At 40.7% G+C, this 19410-nt stretch overlaps 2 protein-coding genes across 5 annotated transcripts; both read right to left on the reverse strand.

Annotated features, from left to right (window-relative positions):
- LOC145478116 (uncharacterized) lies at window positions 1-7734 on the reverse strand. 2 transcript variants are annotated; one of them, XR_014048190.1, is made up of 4 exons: window positions 6988-7734; window positions 3657-3986; window positions 1404-2448; window positions 1-611 (listed from the first exon to the last, which is right to left on the reverse strand). XR_014048190.1 is itself a non-coding variant. In XM_081456035.1 (3 exons), exons 1-3 carry the CDS (start codon window positions 7637-7639, stop codon window positions 2231-2233), a joined length of 1200 nt encoding a protein of 399 aa, XP_081312161.1. In that variant the 5' UTR covers window positions 7640-7734; the 3' UTR covers window positions 1-2230. The 2 variants fall into 2 exon arrangements, 1 of the variants encoding a protein (XP_081312161.1); XM_081456035.1 differs by having other exon boundaries at window positions 1-2448.
- Window positions 7735-11303: 3569 nt separating this feature from the next.
- Window positions 11304-19071, reverse strand: LOC145478109 (uncharacterized). Of its 3 annotated transcripts, XR_014048189.1 has the most exons (5): window positions 18223-19071; window positions 17340-17372; window positions 15467-15790; window positions 12439-14478; window positions 11304-12093 (listed from the first exon to the last, which is right to left on the reverse strand). XR_014048189.1 is itself a non-coding variant. In XM_081456025.1 (4 exons), exons 1-4 carry the CDS (start codon window positions 18920-18922, stop codon window positions 14273-14275), a joined length of 1263 nt encoding a protein of 420 aa, XP_081312151.1. In that variant the 5' UTR covers window positions 18923-19071; the 3' UTR covers window positions 11304-14272. The 3 variants fall into 3 exon arrangements, 2 of the variants coding, with proteins under 2 accessions (XP_081312151.1, XP_081312152.1); XM_081456025.1 differs by having other exon boundaries at window positions 11304-14478; XM_081456026.1 differs by lacking the exon at window positions 17340-17372 and having other exon boundaries at window positions 11304-14478.
- Window positions 19072-19410: the final 339 nt, after the last annotated feature.

A 19410-nucleotide genomic window follows, 5' to 3' on the forward strand; every position in this document is an offset into this window, starting at 1 on the left:
GGGGGGGGGGCGAGGCTCGATTTTCGCCGCTCTGTCGCGTTCAGTCTGGGAATTCGAGACTAAGGTGGAGGGGCTGGGGGTGGGGGCAAAACATGAGAAACTCTCCCACCTCCTGAATGCCATCCCCATCCTCCCCCCTTGTCTCCCCCATTTTATACTCTGTCGGGTTATTTGCACTCATAAATGTAACTGAACATGAACGTCAGTGGTGGATTATCGTCCGTTTCTGGGCTGGCCGGTGAAAATCTAATTGAACTCACATTTGTAATTGGACACAGGTTTTAATGAACACACATGCTGCGTTAGAGAGTCACTTGTATTTGTAAAGAAGGAACTAATCAGATTCAACACAAATTCAATTAATTATAACACAATATAAATTTATACAAATTCACTGACTAAAGACTGGTTTCCATATATGTCTGGATTTATGAAAACCGTGCTAATTTCAACACAACCAGCCTGACACTTTTCCAAGAAAATACACAGGCCTTTCACTCGATCAACCACAGGCACTCTGTCAACACACAGCCTACTCACCCACCTTGCTTGTGTCTGGCTGGCTGGCTGCCAGCCCCTAAGACTGCAGGGCATTGCCGGCCAAGGCTGTCCTGCAAAGAAAATGAGCAGTTTTAACTGAGGAAAGTGCCTCTCTCTGTGACCCACCCCACCCCCCTCGGGTTAGTTCCTGGCAGCCCCGCTTGGTATCAGGGGGTAGCCAGGTCCTAGGGCTATCTTCCCACACCCTCCTTGACGGAAGCTTCCCTGGATTTTCAAGCGCCGCAAAGGCCTCCCTGCCGGCTATGGCCGGCAGGCAGGCGCGAAAGCTTTGCCCCAAATTTGACACGGTTTTCATAAATTCAGACATATATATAATCGCTTCAATCGCTACAGAACAAGTTGAGTGATCCTTACAACACCTGCTCGATCACCAGTTTTCCATATGATTGCCACGATCGCTATAACCAGAACATGAAAATGCCCAAGAGGACCTGGATCAAACGATGACGCAGTGCTTTCTGGTATATTTATCACTGCAGCTATCACTTTAATCTCCGAAGAGTTATTTCAATAGATCGCCATGTAACTGAAGTCTACACCAGTGATCGTTACGACTCGCTGAAAAATTATTTTCTTTGATCGCAGCGAGTGCTGAACTCTTTTCAGTGATCTTGGCGATCCACGCAGCGATCATATAGAAACCAGCTTTTAGGGCACATAGCTAGACTGGAACGGTTTAATCTTTAGAAACCAGGCAAGGGCCCTCTCTCCTTCGCAGAGGCCCAAAGGGTTTTTTTCGGTTGAGGAGATTCCGCTGAATGCAATGAGCGGAGGCGTGTTTTTGCGCATGCATTCATCTCGCACAGCCGCTTTAATTTCTATTAATAACGAACGTTTCGAACCTCTGCGAAGGAGAAACTGTACAGCAATGCTCTCAAGATGTCCGCTCAGAATTGTCTTTTTTGTCTTTTCACATTTTTTCCCCTGCTCAAAACCTGGCAAAGTACAAAAGGCGGTTATGTGCGCTCATGCAACTAACCAATTATGTAATTTTAGAAAACAGTCCTATAAGAAAATACGCGCGCCGATTGGTTAAAAATCATGTCTCTATTTAAGAAATAGAAAACATGTACCGTGTTTCCATCGAGTTTTAGTAGAATTCTACTAGTATACTAATGCAAATGCTGTAATCTGATTGGCTGAGCCATTGAACACTCAGCCATTAGTGTGGAGTGGCTGGGGGTCGCCTAGGAAATGTTGACGTTTTTTTTCGTTTTTCCGAAGTTTTGGAGGGAAATTTGATGCAAATGGATAATTAAATTCCCGAGAAGTCTAAACGAAGGACATTTACGGTTTCTTGACTTTTAAAAAAGTTGAAATTATTGAAAATACCTTCGTCCTCATCAGCTATCACCTCATAGAAATCTCGAGCTCATAATCTAATTGTTAAATAGAAATACGATTTTTAACCAATCAGCGCGTGTATTTTCTTAGGGCTGTTTTCCAATTAACAATTAGATTATGAGCTCGAGGTTTCTATCAGGCATAGAAACCCTTGATGGATTTCCTGCTACTAACAAAATCTCGCAGGGCCTTCTTGGTCCTTAGCATCTTTTAAATTCAAACTGGCGGCTTTTTTAATTAACTGGAAATGATGTTTCGTTTACAGATTTTTCAATTTGCAACTTAAAGTTTCCTGACAACCCTAGCTGTCTTTTTCTCGATCGTGTTAGTTTTTTAATTGCAAAAAGTGAAACAGCAAAGCAGTCAGTCCAAGAAGAAAGGAAACCCAGGTCAGAGCAGTGTCAAACGTGATTCTACAAACTTTAAACCCACAACGCCTGTCCTTAGCGTAAGAAATAAACAGAGCGATGTTACGGCGATCTCTGAACGGATGGCCTTCATTCCAGTCATCAGATGTGGTGCAGTTGATTCTCTCGTAGATTCCTTTGAAAAAGAAGGGAAAAGGCAATAGTATTGAAGAAGCCAAATATACCAGGTACCGGCTCATCCACAGTCATTCATGTAAAGTAATTTGAGACGGCCAGAGATAAGAATATATAAAGACACGGGCATTAGAATTTTAAGGATCTTCGAAGCGGTTTATGTCAGCCTACTGTTTGCAATAGACCGCTTGCATAAATGCTGCCCAAATTTAAATAACAATACTTTATTCTTAGCGTCGTACTTATGTTTCCAGACAAAGGATTTTGCACATGAATGTGAGGCTTAGGATGTAGTAAAGAATAGACCAATTTCGATACATTAAAATTCAGCCTAAAACAATAGACCCCAGTACGAGGCTCTGGGGAATAACTACAGAGTTTGTGGGGTTTATTCCCCAGAGCCTCGTGCTGAGGTCTATTGTGTTAGGCTGAATTTTAATATATCGAAATTGGTCTATTGGTTCGTGCTTAGCGTGCATATATTGGGAATTTTGGAAAGCAAGAGAGAAGCGAAAGAGTTGCTCGAGGCGATAGCCGAGAGTAACTATAGCTTCTTGAGTGCTCTCCAAACCTCTCAAGTGTATCCATAACTCGATATACGCACAGCTAAAAGCATGAACCAATTCTTCTATAACATGGCGACAAAAACTTGGGGGTTCTCGCGATACACGGTGAAGGAAAACAAAGGTCATTAGAATCAGTTGAGTAACAGTTGAACGAAAACGCTTAACCTGGTTTTTAAAATTGTCAATGAAAAATTCGCTTCTTGGAATTAATTGAAATGAAAATGTAGACAAACAAAGTCAAAATACTCAAGCTTAAGTAAACAGGAAGGCTAAGGCAGATAACTGATCTGCAAATACATTGACAAATCACGATATTTTGCGATAATGATAAATCGAGTCCAATAATTGTTTTATCATTCGATCACCATGTTTGTTTTGATATTTACATCACTCTCGTCAGCTCAGGGAGGCGACCTGCCATTTTTCGCACAAGAGTGCGGTTACAATTACCCATGAGCAGAATATTATTTACGGCAAAACACATTTAGACGTAATTGCGCATGAGCAGACCATTTTTTGTAGGCAGTCATTGCAGGTCACGCGGTGGCCTCTCGGCCAGTGAAAAGGAAGACAAAATGTAACGAATGATAATATAAATTATTACTTTCTCATCGTTAATTGTTGTCTACATAACATCTCTTACCAGCACAGCTACTTGTGATCCTGGCCGCACAGAAACAGGGGAATACAAACAGGTATAGAAATCGAAGACCAACCAAGACTAAAGCGAGGAAGACCAGATACATCGATGGAGTTTGATGCTTGACACTCAAGGTAACTTCTTCTGACAAAAGTATGACGGTAACAACGACGCCTGCTCCATAAGTAAACCAGTGTAGCACAAACCAAACGCTGTAAGCTGATACTGTATTGAAAACAACTGTACACAGGTGTTCATGAATTCTTATGACGTCATCAAGAGTTCCATTCTCAACATCCCGGATTAGCCTGAAGGCGTCTTGTGCAATAGTACCTGGAATAAATTTTTACAGTAATACAGACATCATTTATCGTTTGGCATCATGCCGATGTTGACGCTACGTAGGTATGGCCAGGTTTGAGTTGTAAATGCATTTTCTTTGATACTTTGAGCCTGCTACTACCAACCAGTGAACGTACATTCATGCAGGTATATATTAACAAAAACATGCCCGCATTGATCCAAAGACAGTCCCACCAGCCAGAAGTCATCTGACCACTCCCTTGGCTAGGAGATTGGCCCCTCACGTATGCACGTGGCATGGACCACTCCAGCAGGGTGCCATGTCAACACAAAACCCTCAAACAAGGTGCAACAATTGAGTAAAATACCCAGGAACACAGTCAATATCAAGGTTATTTAACACTTAATCTAGTATTGATAGAGATATCTTTTTGGTACATGGAAGTATTTCATTGTGACTAGTTTTATTCATTTTTTTTCTGTTTGTGCCGCTGACCTAATAAATTATTTATATTTTGTTGTAATACTGAGGCTGTCTCAGTTCAAAACCAATTTTGCAGATTTTGGAAATCTTTACAATCTTGCTACACCACACGACAAAATTAGGTGGGAAAGTTGTAAAACTATTTTTGATAACAATACGTTTTCAATGTAACTGAATTAAGTATACCATACACGGACCCAGATGATCCACAGCCAGTTTTTGCGCTATACGATGAGTGGAATCTGGGTAGGATATAACGCGATCGGCCTCCCGCCTTTCTCCATCCTTGTCCCTCTAGCCCTGTAGGGCCTTGAGGACGTATGAAAACACCAAATCCAGAAACGGGAACGAAAACGAAAACGGAACCGGAATATAACTGACAAGATTGAAAAATTCTACGTGCTTTTAATTTGTAGCTCAGTGTTTCATGTATTTCCATTAGAGAGAAAGGCAGCAGCAGTCCCAAGTTGCATCATTCACACGTAATGGAAATTCTCAAAGAAAAAGTTTGTCCCGGACGAAAAAAGCAACATTAAGAAAATGAATAAAACATATGGAAATGAAAAGTTTTACAAGAGCAGTTGTCAGTAACACCCTCAAAATATCTCCAATTTGTGGTTTCAGTTCCATTTTCGGTTCTCGTTCCGGTTTCGTTTCCGGATTCTGGATTCCAGATTCCCTATTTTCCATACGCCTTTCTCCCTATAGATATCGGAGAGCAATGACCAGTAATTATTTGCTCGAAGCTTTATTCAAGAGCGAAGGCTAGAGAAAGAATGAAATGGCCTGACTTCGTGATGCATATCAAATTCATTGTGACGTTTGCCATACAGAGTATCGCGTGACCCTAACATCCGGTAATTTCAAAATTGCTCCAAAAACACGCTACTTTGAGTGGAATATTGCTTCTCTTTCCCGAAGTAGTATTTCTTTCTCAAATGTACCACCAGAAATAAGTTGAAAAATATGTAACCTACTATCGATAATAAACTGGAGAGATTTTGTCGCGATTTAGGCATGGCATTTTTAACACTTTCTTACGTGGGTTTGATGTAAATTCATAAAAGCGTCACCGGCCGGGAAACCACTGCACCGAGGAAAACTGGGCTTGTTCGACAGCGCATACTTGGAATAATAAATGTACCGCCAAATTTAAACACGGGAATAAATTTGCTGCATTTTGATATGTAATTCGTGGAGGTTGGCATCAATTACGGCATAGCAAAATAACTTCGAAAATCTTCTATCTTGTTTTCTTTGTTGTATTTGCGTGTTGCACGGCGGTGACCACAGTAGGCGAAATTCAGCCAGCAGAATATCCCTTCGTATACTTACGAGATCAACAAGTAAGTAAACTTATAAATATTTATTATAGTTTTTTTCGAACATTCTATTGTTAAAATTTCCTCTCTCAATGTAACTTCCTGTTGCCTGACCAAGTTCAGTGTCGAACACATCCTGTTCTGATGTGAAGTTTATATGAAATAATTCATATATGAACTGCGGCTGTAGATGAGAGTGAAGAATGATCATCGCAGTTAATTTTCCAATTTAAGCAATTGGAAAGAAGAAGCCTGAAAAAATCAGGGCTTCAACGGGATTCGAACCCGTGACCTCCGCGATACCGGTGCGATGCTCTACCAATTGAGCTATGAAGCAACACATTGGGAGCGAGGTCAATTAATTGAGTTCATATCTTCCCGTGAGGAGTGAAATGATGTGAAGTTTATATGAAATAATTCATATATGAACTGCGGCTGTAGATGAGAGTGAAGAATGATCATCGCATCGCACTCTCATCTACAGCCGCAGTTCATATATGAATTATTTCATATAAACTTCACATCATTTCACTCCTCACGGGAAGATATGAACTCAATTAATTGACCTCGCTCCCAATGTGTTGCTTCATAGCTCAATTGGTAGAGCATCGCACCGGTATCGCGGAGGTCACGGGTTCGAATCCCGTTGAAGCCCTGATTTTTTCAGGCTTCTTCTTTCCAATTGCTTAAATTGGAAAATTAACTGCGATGATCATTCTTCACTCACATCCTGTTCTACTGGCAACTCTATTCTGAACTCAGGTCGTCCGGGTACTTCTTTCCTGCCAGACGACAGTTTTCGCTTAATCGCGCTATATAAATTGCCGTCAAACATTTACTTTCTGCTTTCTAACGTTTCTTCGCCTTGAACATTACTTTTTTCGAGGCGGACAAATGGTAACTGATCACTGTCGATTTGAAATCACGCCACTCATCAAATTCATTTCCATGGTCGACATGAATCTTCATGCATTTTTTGTCCTTGTCCACCTCGGTCACTTCAATATCGTAGAGGTTATTGTACTTTTTTGGCTTTTTTTTTTATAGCACAAGGCTTTCGTTGCTCAACTTTGTCAATAAAACTCTTTGGTGGTTGCGATTCTACTTTTGGGCGAGCCGCCATCTTGAATTTTGGTCACACCGAGCAAGCGCAATAGTGCCACCTTCATGTAAGAGTCACCAATTTTGTGGGCCATGATTTTGATATGTAAATAAAGTAACTTACCGAGTGTAAAGGAACTGACAGCGAAGACATGACAAGTGGTGACTGATGCCCAATGAGCCAAGTACTGTACTGTAAAAGCCGCTTCACCAGGGACACTGGTGGGTTCTACTTTGAGAGAAAGGACCCACGAGCTTAAAAAAGAAATAATAATGAAAACAAAAGCGAGAAATAACAAGAGGATGTCCGTTCTTTGAATATCTAGCATCATCGTTTCAGATGGAGATACCAAGGCCGAGTCTTTACGCCTAGCTGCGATAAAACAACCAGTGAAAACAATATAAGAGAGAAGACCTACAAGAGAAACTGATAATGTAAAACATGTATCAGGCGTAGTAACACCTTGACGGGAAATTCTGTTGAAATTGAAGATCCAAAAAACGGTTGGAAAAATACAAATTACGCTGAATAGAACGCGAGGAATGTAGTTCCATGTTTGATGTCCGCACAATCCAAGCGAGCAGAAGGTAACTTTAAAAACAGACAGGACGAATGCAGTGAATCTATTAGCCTGCTGTGGTTCTCTGCCAGGCCGGAAGTGTAAGTAAGTTGGTGATGACTCGGGCCGAAGAAGTGGTTCTGTTTCATTCTGAGTTTCACTCAGTTCATCAAGCCTTTGTTCTTCCATTTTGGACAAAATGGTGTCGATGTTCATATCCTTTCAGCGTTTAAGTCATTCGGTGGAGGTATAAATCGTGATTCTTAATATTCCCGGAACCTGCGTCTGGTTTCGTTTTCAAACGGCTTATAATCACGTGATAGATCACAAAATTGCTAAAAACTTCACTGGAATATTCACGGAGTAGAAATCTGCTACATATATATTGAGCACTGAGAGAACGTAACATACTGTAATGAAACTGATATAGTGATTGCACGAGCTATGATGCGCGTGCTAAGATGTATAACGGTTGTATTTGAATGTATACTCGCAAGAGTTCTAAGACTAAGAGACGGTTGTATGACGAGTACGGGATGCGCAATGTACTCGTAATACAGCGTATATAAGGGACTCACGTTATGGAGTGGCCTGTGTGTGTTAGTAGACTTGCCATGTACTAGTAAGCTAAACGTTGAGAGTCGAGTAATTAAACCGTTGGCTGTTGGACTCCTTGACTGGAAGTTGTTGTCGCCCGCGTGCGTTACAATACATTGTATCCCGGGGCGACTTACCATAAAACGATCGTCGGAAATTTTGAAAGCAATCCATAAAAGGTACCCGTATGATTGTTTTATGGACGTGTTAGTTATTTCTTACAAACCGTTCCTTTCGCACTTTTTACCAGCTTACTATCCTAGCCAAAAGGTACTGGAATGTCTTTGGTCATCAGTTCATTTCATGTTTAAACCAATTAATCAACTTGAAAGGTTGAAGAGCATGAGAGAAGCTATCGTAAATGCTAGAGTTGCTCTTGGCTGCGTCCCGAGCAACTCTTACGCTTCTCTCGTGCTCTCCAGACTTTCCACTAACTCTTACTTATAACAAGGGAAATAAGCAATACTGTAACAGTCTATTAACTACTTTTTAACAAGCTGCTAGCAGATTATTAACTAACTTACTGATGTGCGGATAATTTTAGCTCCGTCATTTTTTTTAATTTTATTTTATTTACAAACACAATATACATACAATAAAAACTGCCAATAACTTCTCGCGGATTTTTAGAATTTTCTGGCAAACAAAATAAAACTTTGTGGAAAAAAAAATTAAAACAGTCTTCGATTCAGATCAGGGCGTCACTTACGTGTTGTCAAACATAACTAGCGGGGGTAACATAAACTGTGTGAGTGCTTTTCCTGTAAGACGGAGGTTAGAAAAAATGAAATAGCAAAGCTGTTAATCCGAAGAAAAAGGAAAACCAGGCTAAAGAAGTGTTAAACGTGATCCTGCCAACTTTGAACCCACAACCCGTGTCATTAGCGTAGGAAATAAACAGAGCGATGTTACGGCGATCTCTGAACGGATGGCCTTCATTCCATTCATCAGATGTGATGCAGTTGATTCTCTCGTAGATTCCTTAGAAAACGAACAAAAGGAAACTATAAAATAACACAATGTTACAGGAGCCTATGCGCACCAGAGATACGGTTGTTAGATTTGTTAAAAAAAAAACCCGAATTCAAGTTTTTAGATAAAATCAATCGAGAGAAAAGTTTTTAAAGACAGTATACTGACACATCTACTCTGTTCGTTTAATATGGGAGGCTTCACTGAAAATTCTCCTCATATTCGAGTAATATTGAACTTTTTGGTGGTCTGTATTAGTGCTGTAGTTGAGCGGTATATATTCCTAAACCCTTCATACTTCCTTTCCAGTGGATATTTCCGGAAAGGAAGCCAGCGTTTAATTTGTCAAAATCATAGTCCAAGAATGTTAGCCAATCACATATCATGTGTCTCAGAGTCACTTTTCCTCGCGCCAAACAACCACTGGCTATAAGAGAAGATGATCACTTGGTAAGAGGGACGGACGAATGCGTTTCTGTCGGTGGAGTGCTTTTGCGGCTAGGTAAAATAAATAATAAATTACATTATCATTGGATACATTTTTTTCTTCCTTTTCATTGGCCGACAGCCAACCACATGCCAGGAAATAAATGCCCACAAATAATGGTTTGCTTATAGGTAGTACCATCTAAATGCGTTTTGTTGCAGATGATATATTCTGCTCATGCGTAATTGTAATAACTTAACATCCTTACGGCCGGCCTCCTTCGAGAATAGTTCAGGGGCCCGTTTCTCGGTCCCGAAAAGATTTTGCACCCGGAAAGCCATAGCAAAATCTCAAACCTTATGATTACAGAGCTGTTTTATCCGGGTATTCTTAATATGAACAGAGGTTCCCTTCATACAAGAAGTTTCAGGCGTATACACTTCTCCGTTTTTAGATACAGATGAACTAAAAATGGTTTTACGGGTCCGAAAAGTTTCCGGGGCTTTCGTGAAACGGACCCCAGGTCCGGTAACTTTGCGCAGCATCCTAATCCTGTTAAGGGAAATTTAGAAAATTACCAGCGATCTTGTCAACTGACATGAGAATAATTTTCATGATTGACAAAACAAAGCATGAGGTGTAAAAAGTTAAGCATAAATGCTCAAGACACTGTCAGCTCTGTAATAAAAATGCTTAATTATCAAACTTTTAACATTACACAAGGAGGGGGCACTCTTAATACAAGCGCGTAACGCGTTAAAACAGATAGTTCCTCCATACTTAAAAGTTCTCTTTCCCATATTGTATTTTGGCTTTAGTGGGTGCAGGTCGTTACTTCTGCGAGTAACATAGAGATTGTAACATATTAACATCTTTCCGTCTGGCATCCTTCGAGAAAATAAAGAAATATACTATCGAACCTTAGTTTCACTATTTTTGGAGATGGGGGTGGGGGTGGAGTGGGCTCGCTGCTTTCGGAGGGTTGCTACTTTCGGGATTTATCAGCGGCCACAACTTTTTGACCGGTTAATTTCGGGGGATCGCTACTTACGGGGAGTCGTTATTTTCGGAAGTTTACGGTAACATGGTTAAAAATCCCAACTGGCAGAAGGCAGATAAGTGGATCATTTACCAGCGTAGACGAGGAGTTGAACTCGAAACTATAGAGAACAACGCCAGCTAGTGGCCAGAACGGGACTTAAACCCGCGACCTACGCATTTCAAGTCCGGCGCCCTAGAATACGAGTAGTCCCTCTTTCGCTTATCCCGTCGATTTTCTTCCGTTTAATGCACGACGGATAAGGCAAAAGAGGGAAACCACTCGAGCACTCGGTTGAATAGTTCAGGTCCGGTAACTTTGCGTAACATCCTTGTACCAAGGGACTTCTAGAATTAGAAATTACCAGCGATCGTGTCAACTGACATGAGAACAATTTTCCTAACTTAACAGAACAAAGCATGAGTTTGTAAAAGCTAAACGTAGCGCTGAAGACATTGTCAAGCGCGTCAGGTGGACAAAGCCCTCGATCAAATACTTCAAATTGATGCAAGAACTGAGTTAAAGAGTCCTCGCAACCGCTCTCTTCTATTTTGTGCAAAAAAGCCTTTTTTGAAGCCTTTGTAGAAGCCACAGAAATCTCTATGAAAATTAAACCAACAACAACAACAATCCTTTATTTACACGCGATTTAGTTCAAAGCAATAGGTTAGCTTGTAGGGTCGTGTTTACCGAACCAAACCAAGACAATATGACATCCACGGAAGGAAGGAAGCGAAATATTGCAGCATACGTAATACCAAACTATTAATATCCTTCCGGCCGGCATCTTTCAAATATTAGTTCAGGTTCTGTTCTACCAGGAAAATGTCTCTATAAAATGAGCACATTTCTTGATGATTTTAAACCCGAAAGTTTACAGCCGGGAACGGTGATCAAGACTTGAAAATGTCAGGACTTGTTATCCGCTTTGCCTCCGTGATGTGCCTGCTTGTGATGCTTACAGGACCAAGTTCTGCACCTTTTAGGCAAATAGGTGAAAAAATATTTGAAACTTTCAATAAATCGGTTAATCTTCTTTTTCTTTCTTTAATAAAATAGTTTTCTATTGGTCAAGATAGGAAAACTCTGACCTTCAAAGCTTCTCTTACGAGTATGCTTTTTTGCCTAGTTCTCAGGCCTCGATGTTTCGCCTCGGTCAATCTTTTCGGGTCACGTGGGCCGACTCGGATATCTCACCGAAATCAATTGACTGTGAAGGCCCAGGAGAAAGCCGTACAGGAACTAGGCAATAGAGATGTAACAGCTCTCGCAAGCTTGTAATTCTTTTGTTTGTTAGCAGCTGTTATTGTTTTGGGGCTAGGTGCATAGTTTCTGTTGTTTGTTCTATTGTCCTCTTAAAGGGTTGCAAACCAATCATGTGAGACCTTACGAGATCTGCTACATCACCCTTTTCAAAGACCTCCCCTTTCTGTATGAAATCAGGTTGTCTAATCCTCAATAATTCCACTGTGGTAATGGCCAGTTCGCAAGTTTCTGCTCCTTTGGCCACCACATAATTTTCTCTAATTCTTATTAAACGTATTTGCACCTGATTTTGTGTTTTTGTTAATAGACCAGTTTACAGTTGTCTGTTCAGTGGCCTGGCCTTTGAATGGCAGCGAGGCTGGAGGTGACCTTGTTTTGATGAAGACCTCACTGTTTTTGTTGTGTAAATCAAGTTGTTCTTGTCTTATGCTAACTAGTTGGCATTTACATGAGAAAAGTAGAGAGGTCTGTATCAAAGTAGACTACGAGTAGTCCCTCTGTCGCTTAGTCTGTCGTGCGTGACGCGAAAGAAAACCGCGACAAAAAAGTGGCCGCGCGAAATCGTGGAGGCGAGGAGGATTTGGCGCGGCCATTTTTTTGTCGCGGTTTTCTTTCGCGTCACGCACGACGGACTAAGCGAAAGAGGGACTACTCGTAGTCTAGTATCAAAGCAAGGTCACCTCCAGCCTCGCTTGCGGTCATAGGCCAGGTAACTAAGCGCAGAGCTGTATGCTGCCGCAGTGAGTGAGCCTGAAGCGAACAAACGAGATTACACTATATCGGAGAAATCCACCACTTTTCGTGCAAAACACAAGGAGTTGTGGTTATGCGGGAATGGAAGAATTGAGATGCGCTGTTTTCCATGTGCTCTCCTCGATCGATGAAAGCAGGGATAAAAGCTATCGGGAACAAGAGGAGCATCAGTCCATAATGTCCAACAAAACACTCTTGTGGAGTCTCAACTAATACTAACAAAAGTCATGTGGAAAATAACAGAAATGAAGCAGTTAATAGGTCAAAGGCGCCCGCCGTGATAGAGAACCAAGTCAGTTTTCAAAATTTTATCGTTAGCTTACCTTAAGTATTAAAATACAAGTGAATATATGAAAGATCACATATATGAAGACATGACAGGAGCCATAATCGGGGACGGAGACCGTAAGCACGCGCCATTTCAAGTATTGGGGTTGTCCCCATGATATGGGACAATAATTCTATTTTTAGAACAAATTGCGCCATCACCTGCGGCACACGCGCGTACATGCTGCGGAGAGGATTTTTGCGGATGTCGCGCGGGGGAAATGGCGTCCGAAATTCCCTAAATGTTTCATGTTTTTGCCCCAGAACTCAACGCGTTTACGTCTGTTGGAATATTGCTTAAGTATTTTCGTCGTAAACTGCTCCAGTTTGAGTGAAGTAAGACAGTGTCGAATTTAGGTATGTTCCGCTGTAAGCTTACATATATCGCTGACCAAGTTGTGTTCCGAGTGATGCTTCTTTTACATGAGCTGTACATTACTCCACTTTAAATTTCACATATGTTGAAGATTAACAGCTTTTCCATTACACAGCAAAAAACTAGCTGGATATATTTAGATATAGCAGAGCTTCAGGACTTCAAAGTTTGCTAGCTCCTCTTGCCACACGCTTGCGAGGAATTTGTCAGTCTATCGCGACCGAAAAGTAAAACAAAATAATTGCTAGTTTGAGTTTCGCCTGAATTGTAAGGAACGCTTGATGTTTCATCAAGGCTTAATAACTTTACGTCCGTAGATACTGCTCAGTTTTATTCGTGTAAAAATCCAGTAAATTCTCTGTTGTCGATGAACGAGAGCGCCCGCCGATGCGTGTTTTGTACGGCAGTCAGTAAACATGACAAATTGTACTTCCGCCGCACTTTCGTGTGAAAGCGTACATCGAACTCAAACAATAGCTCTATAGTTTTTAAATATGTTTAAGATTGATAAATGTTTGAGAACATATTAAAAGCTAAGCTGAAAATATGTGAATAAAGCAGAAACAATCAGCAAAGTTACGATGACGCTTTCTTTAATCAACTTGGAATTTCGATTTTGATGATCGAGTTATCAAAACTCCTTGTCTATTTTCATTTTCGCAGTGTAAAACTTCACTATGCTTATGTTGAAGAAACACACATGATGTTAGTAGCCTTTTTTGCATTCGTGAAATTTGTTGCAGCTGTTGCAGCGTCGTCCATTATCGTACATGAGAGGGCCCTGAGATGTACTAAAACGGGACGTCATTTAGCCCCGTAATATTAGGCCGTTTGCACCGTGGCGATACAGTTGTGCTTGCTTTAGACAGCAAAGAGCTTTACCCACATCAATTTAGGACTTAGACGTGCAATGGACTAGACATTTCTTGCTGCTGTTGGCGTTATTTGGTCTGAACTTTGATGTAGCTAAAGACTTCCAAACAAGACAGGCTGTATCTGCCAGAGATCTTTCCAGTTGACATCATGGGTTTACCTCAATACCATTGTTCATATACAAGTTCAGTCGGCAGTCAACTGAAAACTTGACGAATATTAGAAGAAGTGATATAACAGACCAGTAAGTCCAAAGAAAAACGACAACCAGGCCAGAGAGGTGTTAAATGTTATTCTACCAACTTTAAACCCACAACGCCTGTCCTTAGCGTAAGAAATAAACAGAGCGATGTTACGGCGATCCCTGAACGGATGGCCTTCATTCCAACCATCAGATGTGATGCAGTTGATTCTCTCGTAGATTCCTTCAAACGTGAAGAAAGCAGTCAATAATTGAATCAGTTGTGACTTTGTACTTTGTTTTTGTTTGTTTGTTTGTTTTTTTGCTTCCGATTGATAAAAGTAAGTAATAAAACTACTGGGCAATATACTTCGGGACAGTAGCCGGTCAAATACTTAAAGAATATTCGACCGGCAATAGAGCAATCTGATAGGTTTGTCTTAGTTATTGACCTTTTGAACTACCTTTCTGGTGGTGTAATAGAGTTATCTCCTGGGACGAGGTGAAGCAAAATATGATGATTTGTCTAGATTTTGACCGGATTTATTTAAGCGTCGGTCCATGGAGGCACTGAAAATACTGTTGATGTCAAGTTCACAGAAACTGAGACTGTTTCAAGTAACCGCGCAGGACAGCCAAACCTGAGAAAACCCCAAGAGGGTAGAAAAGATGGAAATTCCCCATCACCCACCTTTTTCACCTTTCCAATTTTTCTTTTGTTACCTCATTGCCTCATGACAATTTTTATCATTGCTCCCTGTTATATATTCTTTCGTTCATGCTAGATATGAGAATTTCGCGATAACTCAAAGCAATACCACGATTATTTCTTTACTCTCAACACTGTCTGCTGGTTGCTACGAACTGACGCTTTTTTTCAGGTCCAATCTCGAATGAGTCGAGATCACTAAATAAAATAAATGTGATCACGAACGCATCTGCAGAGATTTAGTCTCATTCATTCGGAAGTATTTATAATTTTGTAAATACCGAAGATAGTCTAGATGGCTTCAACTGATGCTGAGAAACCACGAATTTTATAACTGAGATCTTGAAAATCTACTGATAGCTGAGAAATGGTGTGAAATCCCTTCATCCATACCCTCATGAGAGCATGAACTCTTTACCACTCTGCATTGTTTTATCATACACCATTGGTTCTTTCTTGTATATATTTGTTAATAGTTGCGTCTGTAGTGCTTTTACTCAGCGGTCTTACAGTATTTTCTTACCTGTGCAACTGCTGGTAATTCTAGCGGCGAACATACAAGGAAGAAGAAACAGATAGAGTTGGCGTAGGAAGAACAAGCCGAGATGCACTAGGTTTATCGTTGCAGTGCCATATTTGTTCCTCGAAAGCAATTCTTTGGATATATAGATGACAGATAAAACAACGGCTGCTCCGTAGGTAAACCAGTGCACCACGAACCACACGCCGTAAGCTGACACTGTATTGAAAACAACTGTACACAGCTTTTCGTGAATTCTTATGACGTCATCCATGGTTCTATTCTGATCGTCCCGGATACGTCTGAAGGCGTCTTGTGCAATAGTACCTGGAATAAATATCTAATTAGACGTCGTTTATCGTTTGGCATCACACCGATGTTTAAGCTTCGTAAGTGTGACCAGTTTTGAGTTGTAAATTTTTTTAATTAGCTACTCAGAGACTAAACGCATTTTCGTTGAAACATTGAATCTGTTACTACCCGCCCGTGAAAGTGCGGATGACACTAAAAGCATCTTTTGCAAGGGTAATCGAAGAATGTATAATATCAAAAGCAAATGAACAGACAAGTTGTGGCAGTTCACTGGAACAACCTCAAAAGAACAAGCAAACATTGAAAAGACCAGAAAATCAGTAACACCCAACGAAGTGACTAATAACAGATATTTTGCGGCCGTTGCCTTAAATTACAATAGCTGATGAGTTATTTTCGATCATTAGTCCTTTTTTTGAGTTGATATCTTAATTTGACGTTCACGAATTAAAAATAAGCAGAGTGACACTCCTACAACCACGTGACCATAGTTCAGTCAGAGGGAGCTAAAAATAGCTATTACATCATTCCGATGATTACATGCATGGGTAGGTTCTCTTATTATCATGTCTGCAGAACACACCAGAAGGTACGTTTTAATTTACGACAAGAAAAAAAAAAACGTCATGCGATACTCCGCACCGAAAGAAGCGTTGCTCACTCCCTCGCGGAGCAAGGAATGTTTATTGACTCTGTAAAACTTGTTTCCCACCTTTGGTGCGGGTAGGAGCCCATGTGTTCATGTACCTCTGCCTTCTGGTGCCATAACGTCTCTGCCCAGGCTCTCTTTCGTTCACTGAGTCGTTATCATTTTATCTAACGGACCGTTCTGATCGCTTATCTGGTTTCTTACCATTAGTAAAACGCGTAACGGCGTAACGGATAACGGCGTAACGAGAAACCGCGTCACGGGATTTTTTCCTTTTTTTTTGTTTATTTCTTTCGTTTTGTTTAGTTTTGTTTTGTTTTTTTCCGATGCTGTGGTTAATTATTTTAAAACCGAAAAAACTCTAAAAAAATACAAAAAAGGTAAATTAAAACATCACCCGCGCTGTTCTTGTTATGAAAGAAAAAGAAGACAAAATATACATCAAGTATTTACACGTGTGAAATCTTCGTTTAACCACAGGGAATGGAGGAGCCAAATTTGGCCTAGTCAATTATTATTTGTTGGATTTTATCTTAGTCCCCTTCTGGTTTCTTCGGATGTCTCATGTCACACAACGCTAAACCCCCAAATATCTTGGCGCTTTTGTCACGTTGTCCGGTCTTTCGTTACCTGCGGTCAAACACAGAGTATCGACAAAATAAACTTGCTACCCGCTGGGTTTAACCGTTATCGCTTGTTTACAGAAACAAAAAGATCCGATAAAGCCAAAAGATCCGACGCACTGTAGGATTTAGCATGCAAGTATCTACATTAAAAAAAAAAAAATACTATTTCATCGCCATCGCTACATTCAAAACGATGGCTCTTTCGATAGCGACCACTATTAATAGGCGTTAAAGGTGAGCTACATTTTTAATAGAAAATGTAATGTACAAGTATTAAACTTTCACTTACCAGAAAGCCTTCTCTCCCCAAGGAAAATGACTTCTGCAGAAAATCGTAAACGCAAGTTGTTATAAAAATAGCGCGCCGGTCGAAAAATTACTCAGAATTACTGAAACCTGCAACTACACTAAACAAATTGTAACTGTAAAGATCGAGAAGCAAGAAAGGAAACTAAGGTGACTGAAAATGAAAGTCGAAAACTGGCCATCATCATTCTCCTCCATGACCGACCTCCTCGAAGCGTGAGAAAGTGCGCCCGCGGAAAAAAGTGCCTCCAGAAATGCGATAAATTTGGCCAAAGGGCGGGAAAAACCCCGCCAAACACGAATAATAATGTTCACATATTTTTTTTCACTTGGAAAAACAAAGAAAGAAAAAAAGGCAAACAGACAAAAAAAAAATCAGCAACAACAACAACAAAAAAAACAAACAAACAGGGAAAAAAATCCCGTTACGCGGTTTCTTGTTACGCCGTTACGCCGTTACCCGCGTTTTACTAACAACCGCTTACCATTTGTCAGAATAAACCGGGTGGGATGACCTTTGGAATAATAGAAGGGTTTTTTTCCAAAATCAGCAAAACAGACAAACCGACCTAATAACACGGCGCTTTCCAATTGCAGTTCGATTTCCCGTTTTTGTTTTTGGCTGATAAGAGACTAGAAACTCGAAAATGTAGCAAATGGAAACGAAATTTCCGAAAATTTCCACCGTTCCGTTCCGAACGGAAAAAGAGGACTATTTCTGTAGGTAGCCTAACGGTTTCCCGACGGATTTCCCGGAAAATTACCGTTCCATTTGACTTTCAACCGAAATTTCCGGATTTTTTGGCTTGATGGTAAGCACCCTTACACTCTACAATTAAAAACTGCTCTGTAAGAACACAACTCACCAAGTGCAAAGGAACTGACGGCAAACACGTGACAAGTAGTTATTGCGGTCCACTGCGCCAAAATCTGCATACCCACTCCTGTAGCAAGAATGTCGAAGGACAAATTTCGTGGCTGACTCCATATGATGGCGTAAAACATAGCCACTGATGTTAAATGGAGCACTGTTATAATAACAAATGCAAAATACAAGCACCAGACATTCGGTGTCTCGAGGTCTTCCTTCAGTGATTCGGAGGGTGCTACTAAAGCCGAATCCTTGCGTCGGGCTACAATGAAACAACCTATGAAAAGGACATACGAAACCACACCTGCGAGAGAAACTATAGTGTACATAGCATTGGCAATCTGACGGTCGTCTTTATGGTGAGAAGGCTTTTTAGAATCCGTGGAGTTTTGTAAGAAGCTGCAATCAAACTCGGGACATCCTAACACAACATAGAAATGGTAAAAGGCTTGACAAACGCAAATAGCGGTGACTAGCACGCGAGGAATGAAGTTCCACGCCTGATGACTCCATAATCCAAGCGAAAAGAAGGAAACTTTGAAGATATTTAACACAAATCCATTGCATTTATCGACATCGTGTTGCTCTCGGCCAAGCCGGAAGTACACATAAGTTGGTGGCGGAGGAATGAGATGTTGTTCTTCATCATTTGCTAGCCCATTATTACCTTCCATGGCCTCATCTTGTCTAGCCATCCCCGCATTTTCATGTTAGGACCAAAAATTTAACGTATTCTTTTAACCTCTTAACGGCCATTTAACGGAAACATACACGTAAATAATTGGAAATCAACTTCCTTTGTATTTATTTCTGACACAAGTTATTTTCATTTTCACTTTCTATAATCTCGTGTGCGTGCGCAGTGAAAGAACAGGAAAATTATTCAGTCACGCAGTCAAATATCAAATAAGATCTATTTACTATAACCAGATCTTCCACGTTACGTCTGCCTAAATAATAACCTCTTATACTAAGCGAGCGGCGATACCTAATGATTGCAGTCGAGGAGCCAATATTCCCCAGTAAGGGTCGAGAAAGCAACGTTAGTGAACAGTTTATTACGTGGAACTCGGACCATGCTTGCTTTAAATTTGCCGGTTTTCAAACCAATAACTACACGGCTTATGACCGTTTCCGTGTGGCAAAATCCCGACCAAGAAAGAACCAATGGAAACGATTGGAT

This window comes from Orbicella franksi, chromosome 2 (assembly GCF_964199315.1).
Source record: "Orbicella franksi chromosome 2, jaOrbFran1.1, whole genome shotgun sequence".
In the NCBI taxonomy this organism is placed as follows: Eukaryota; Metazoa; Cnidaria; class Anthozoa; order Scleractinia; family Merulinidae; genus Orbicella; species Orbicella franksi.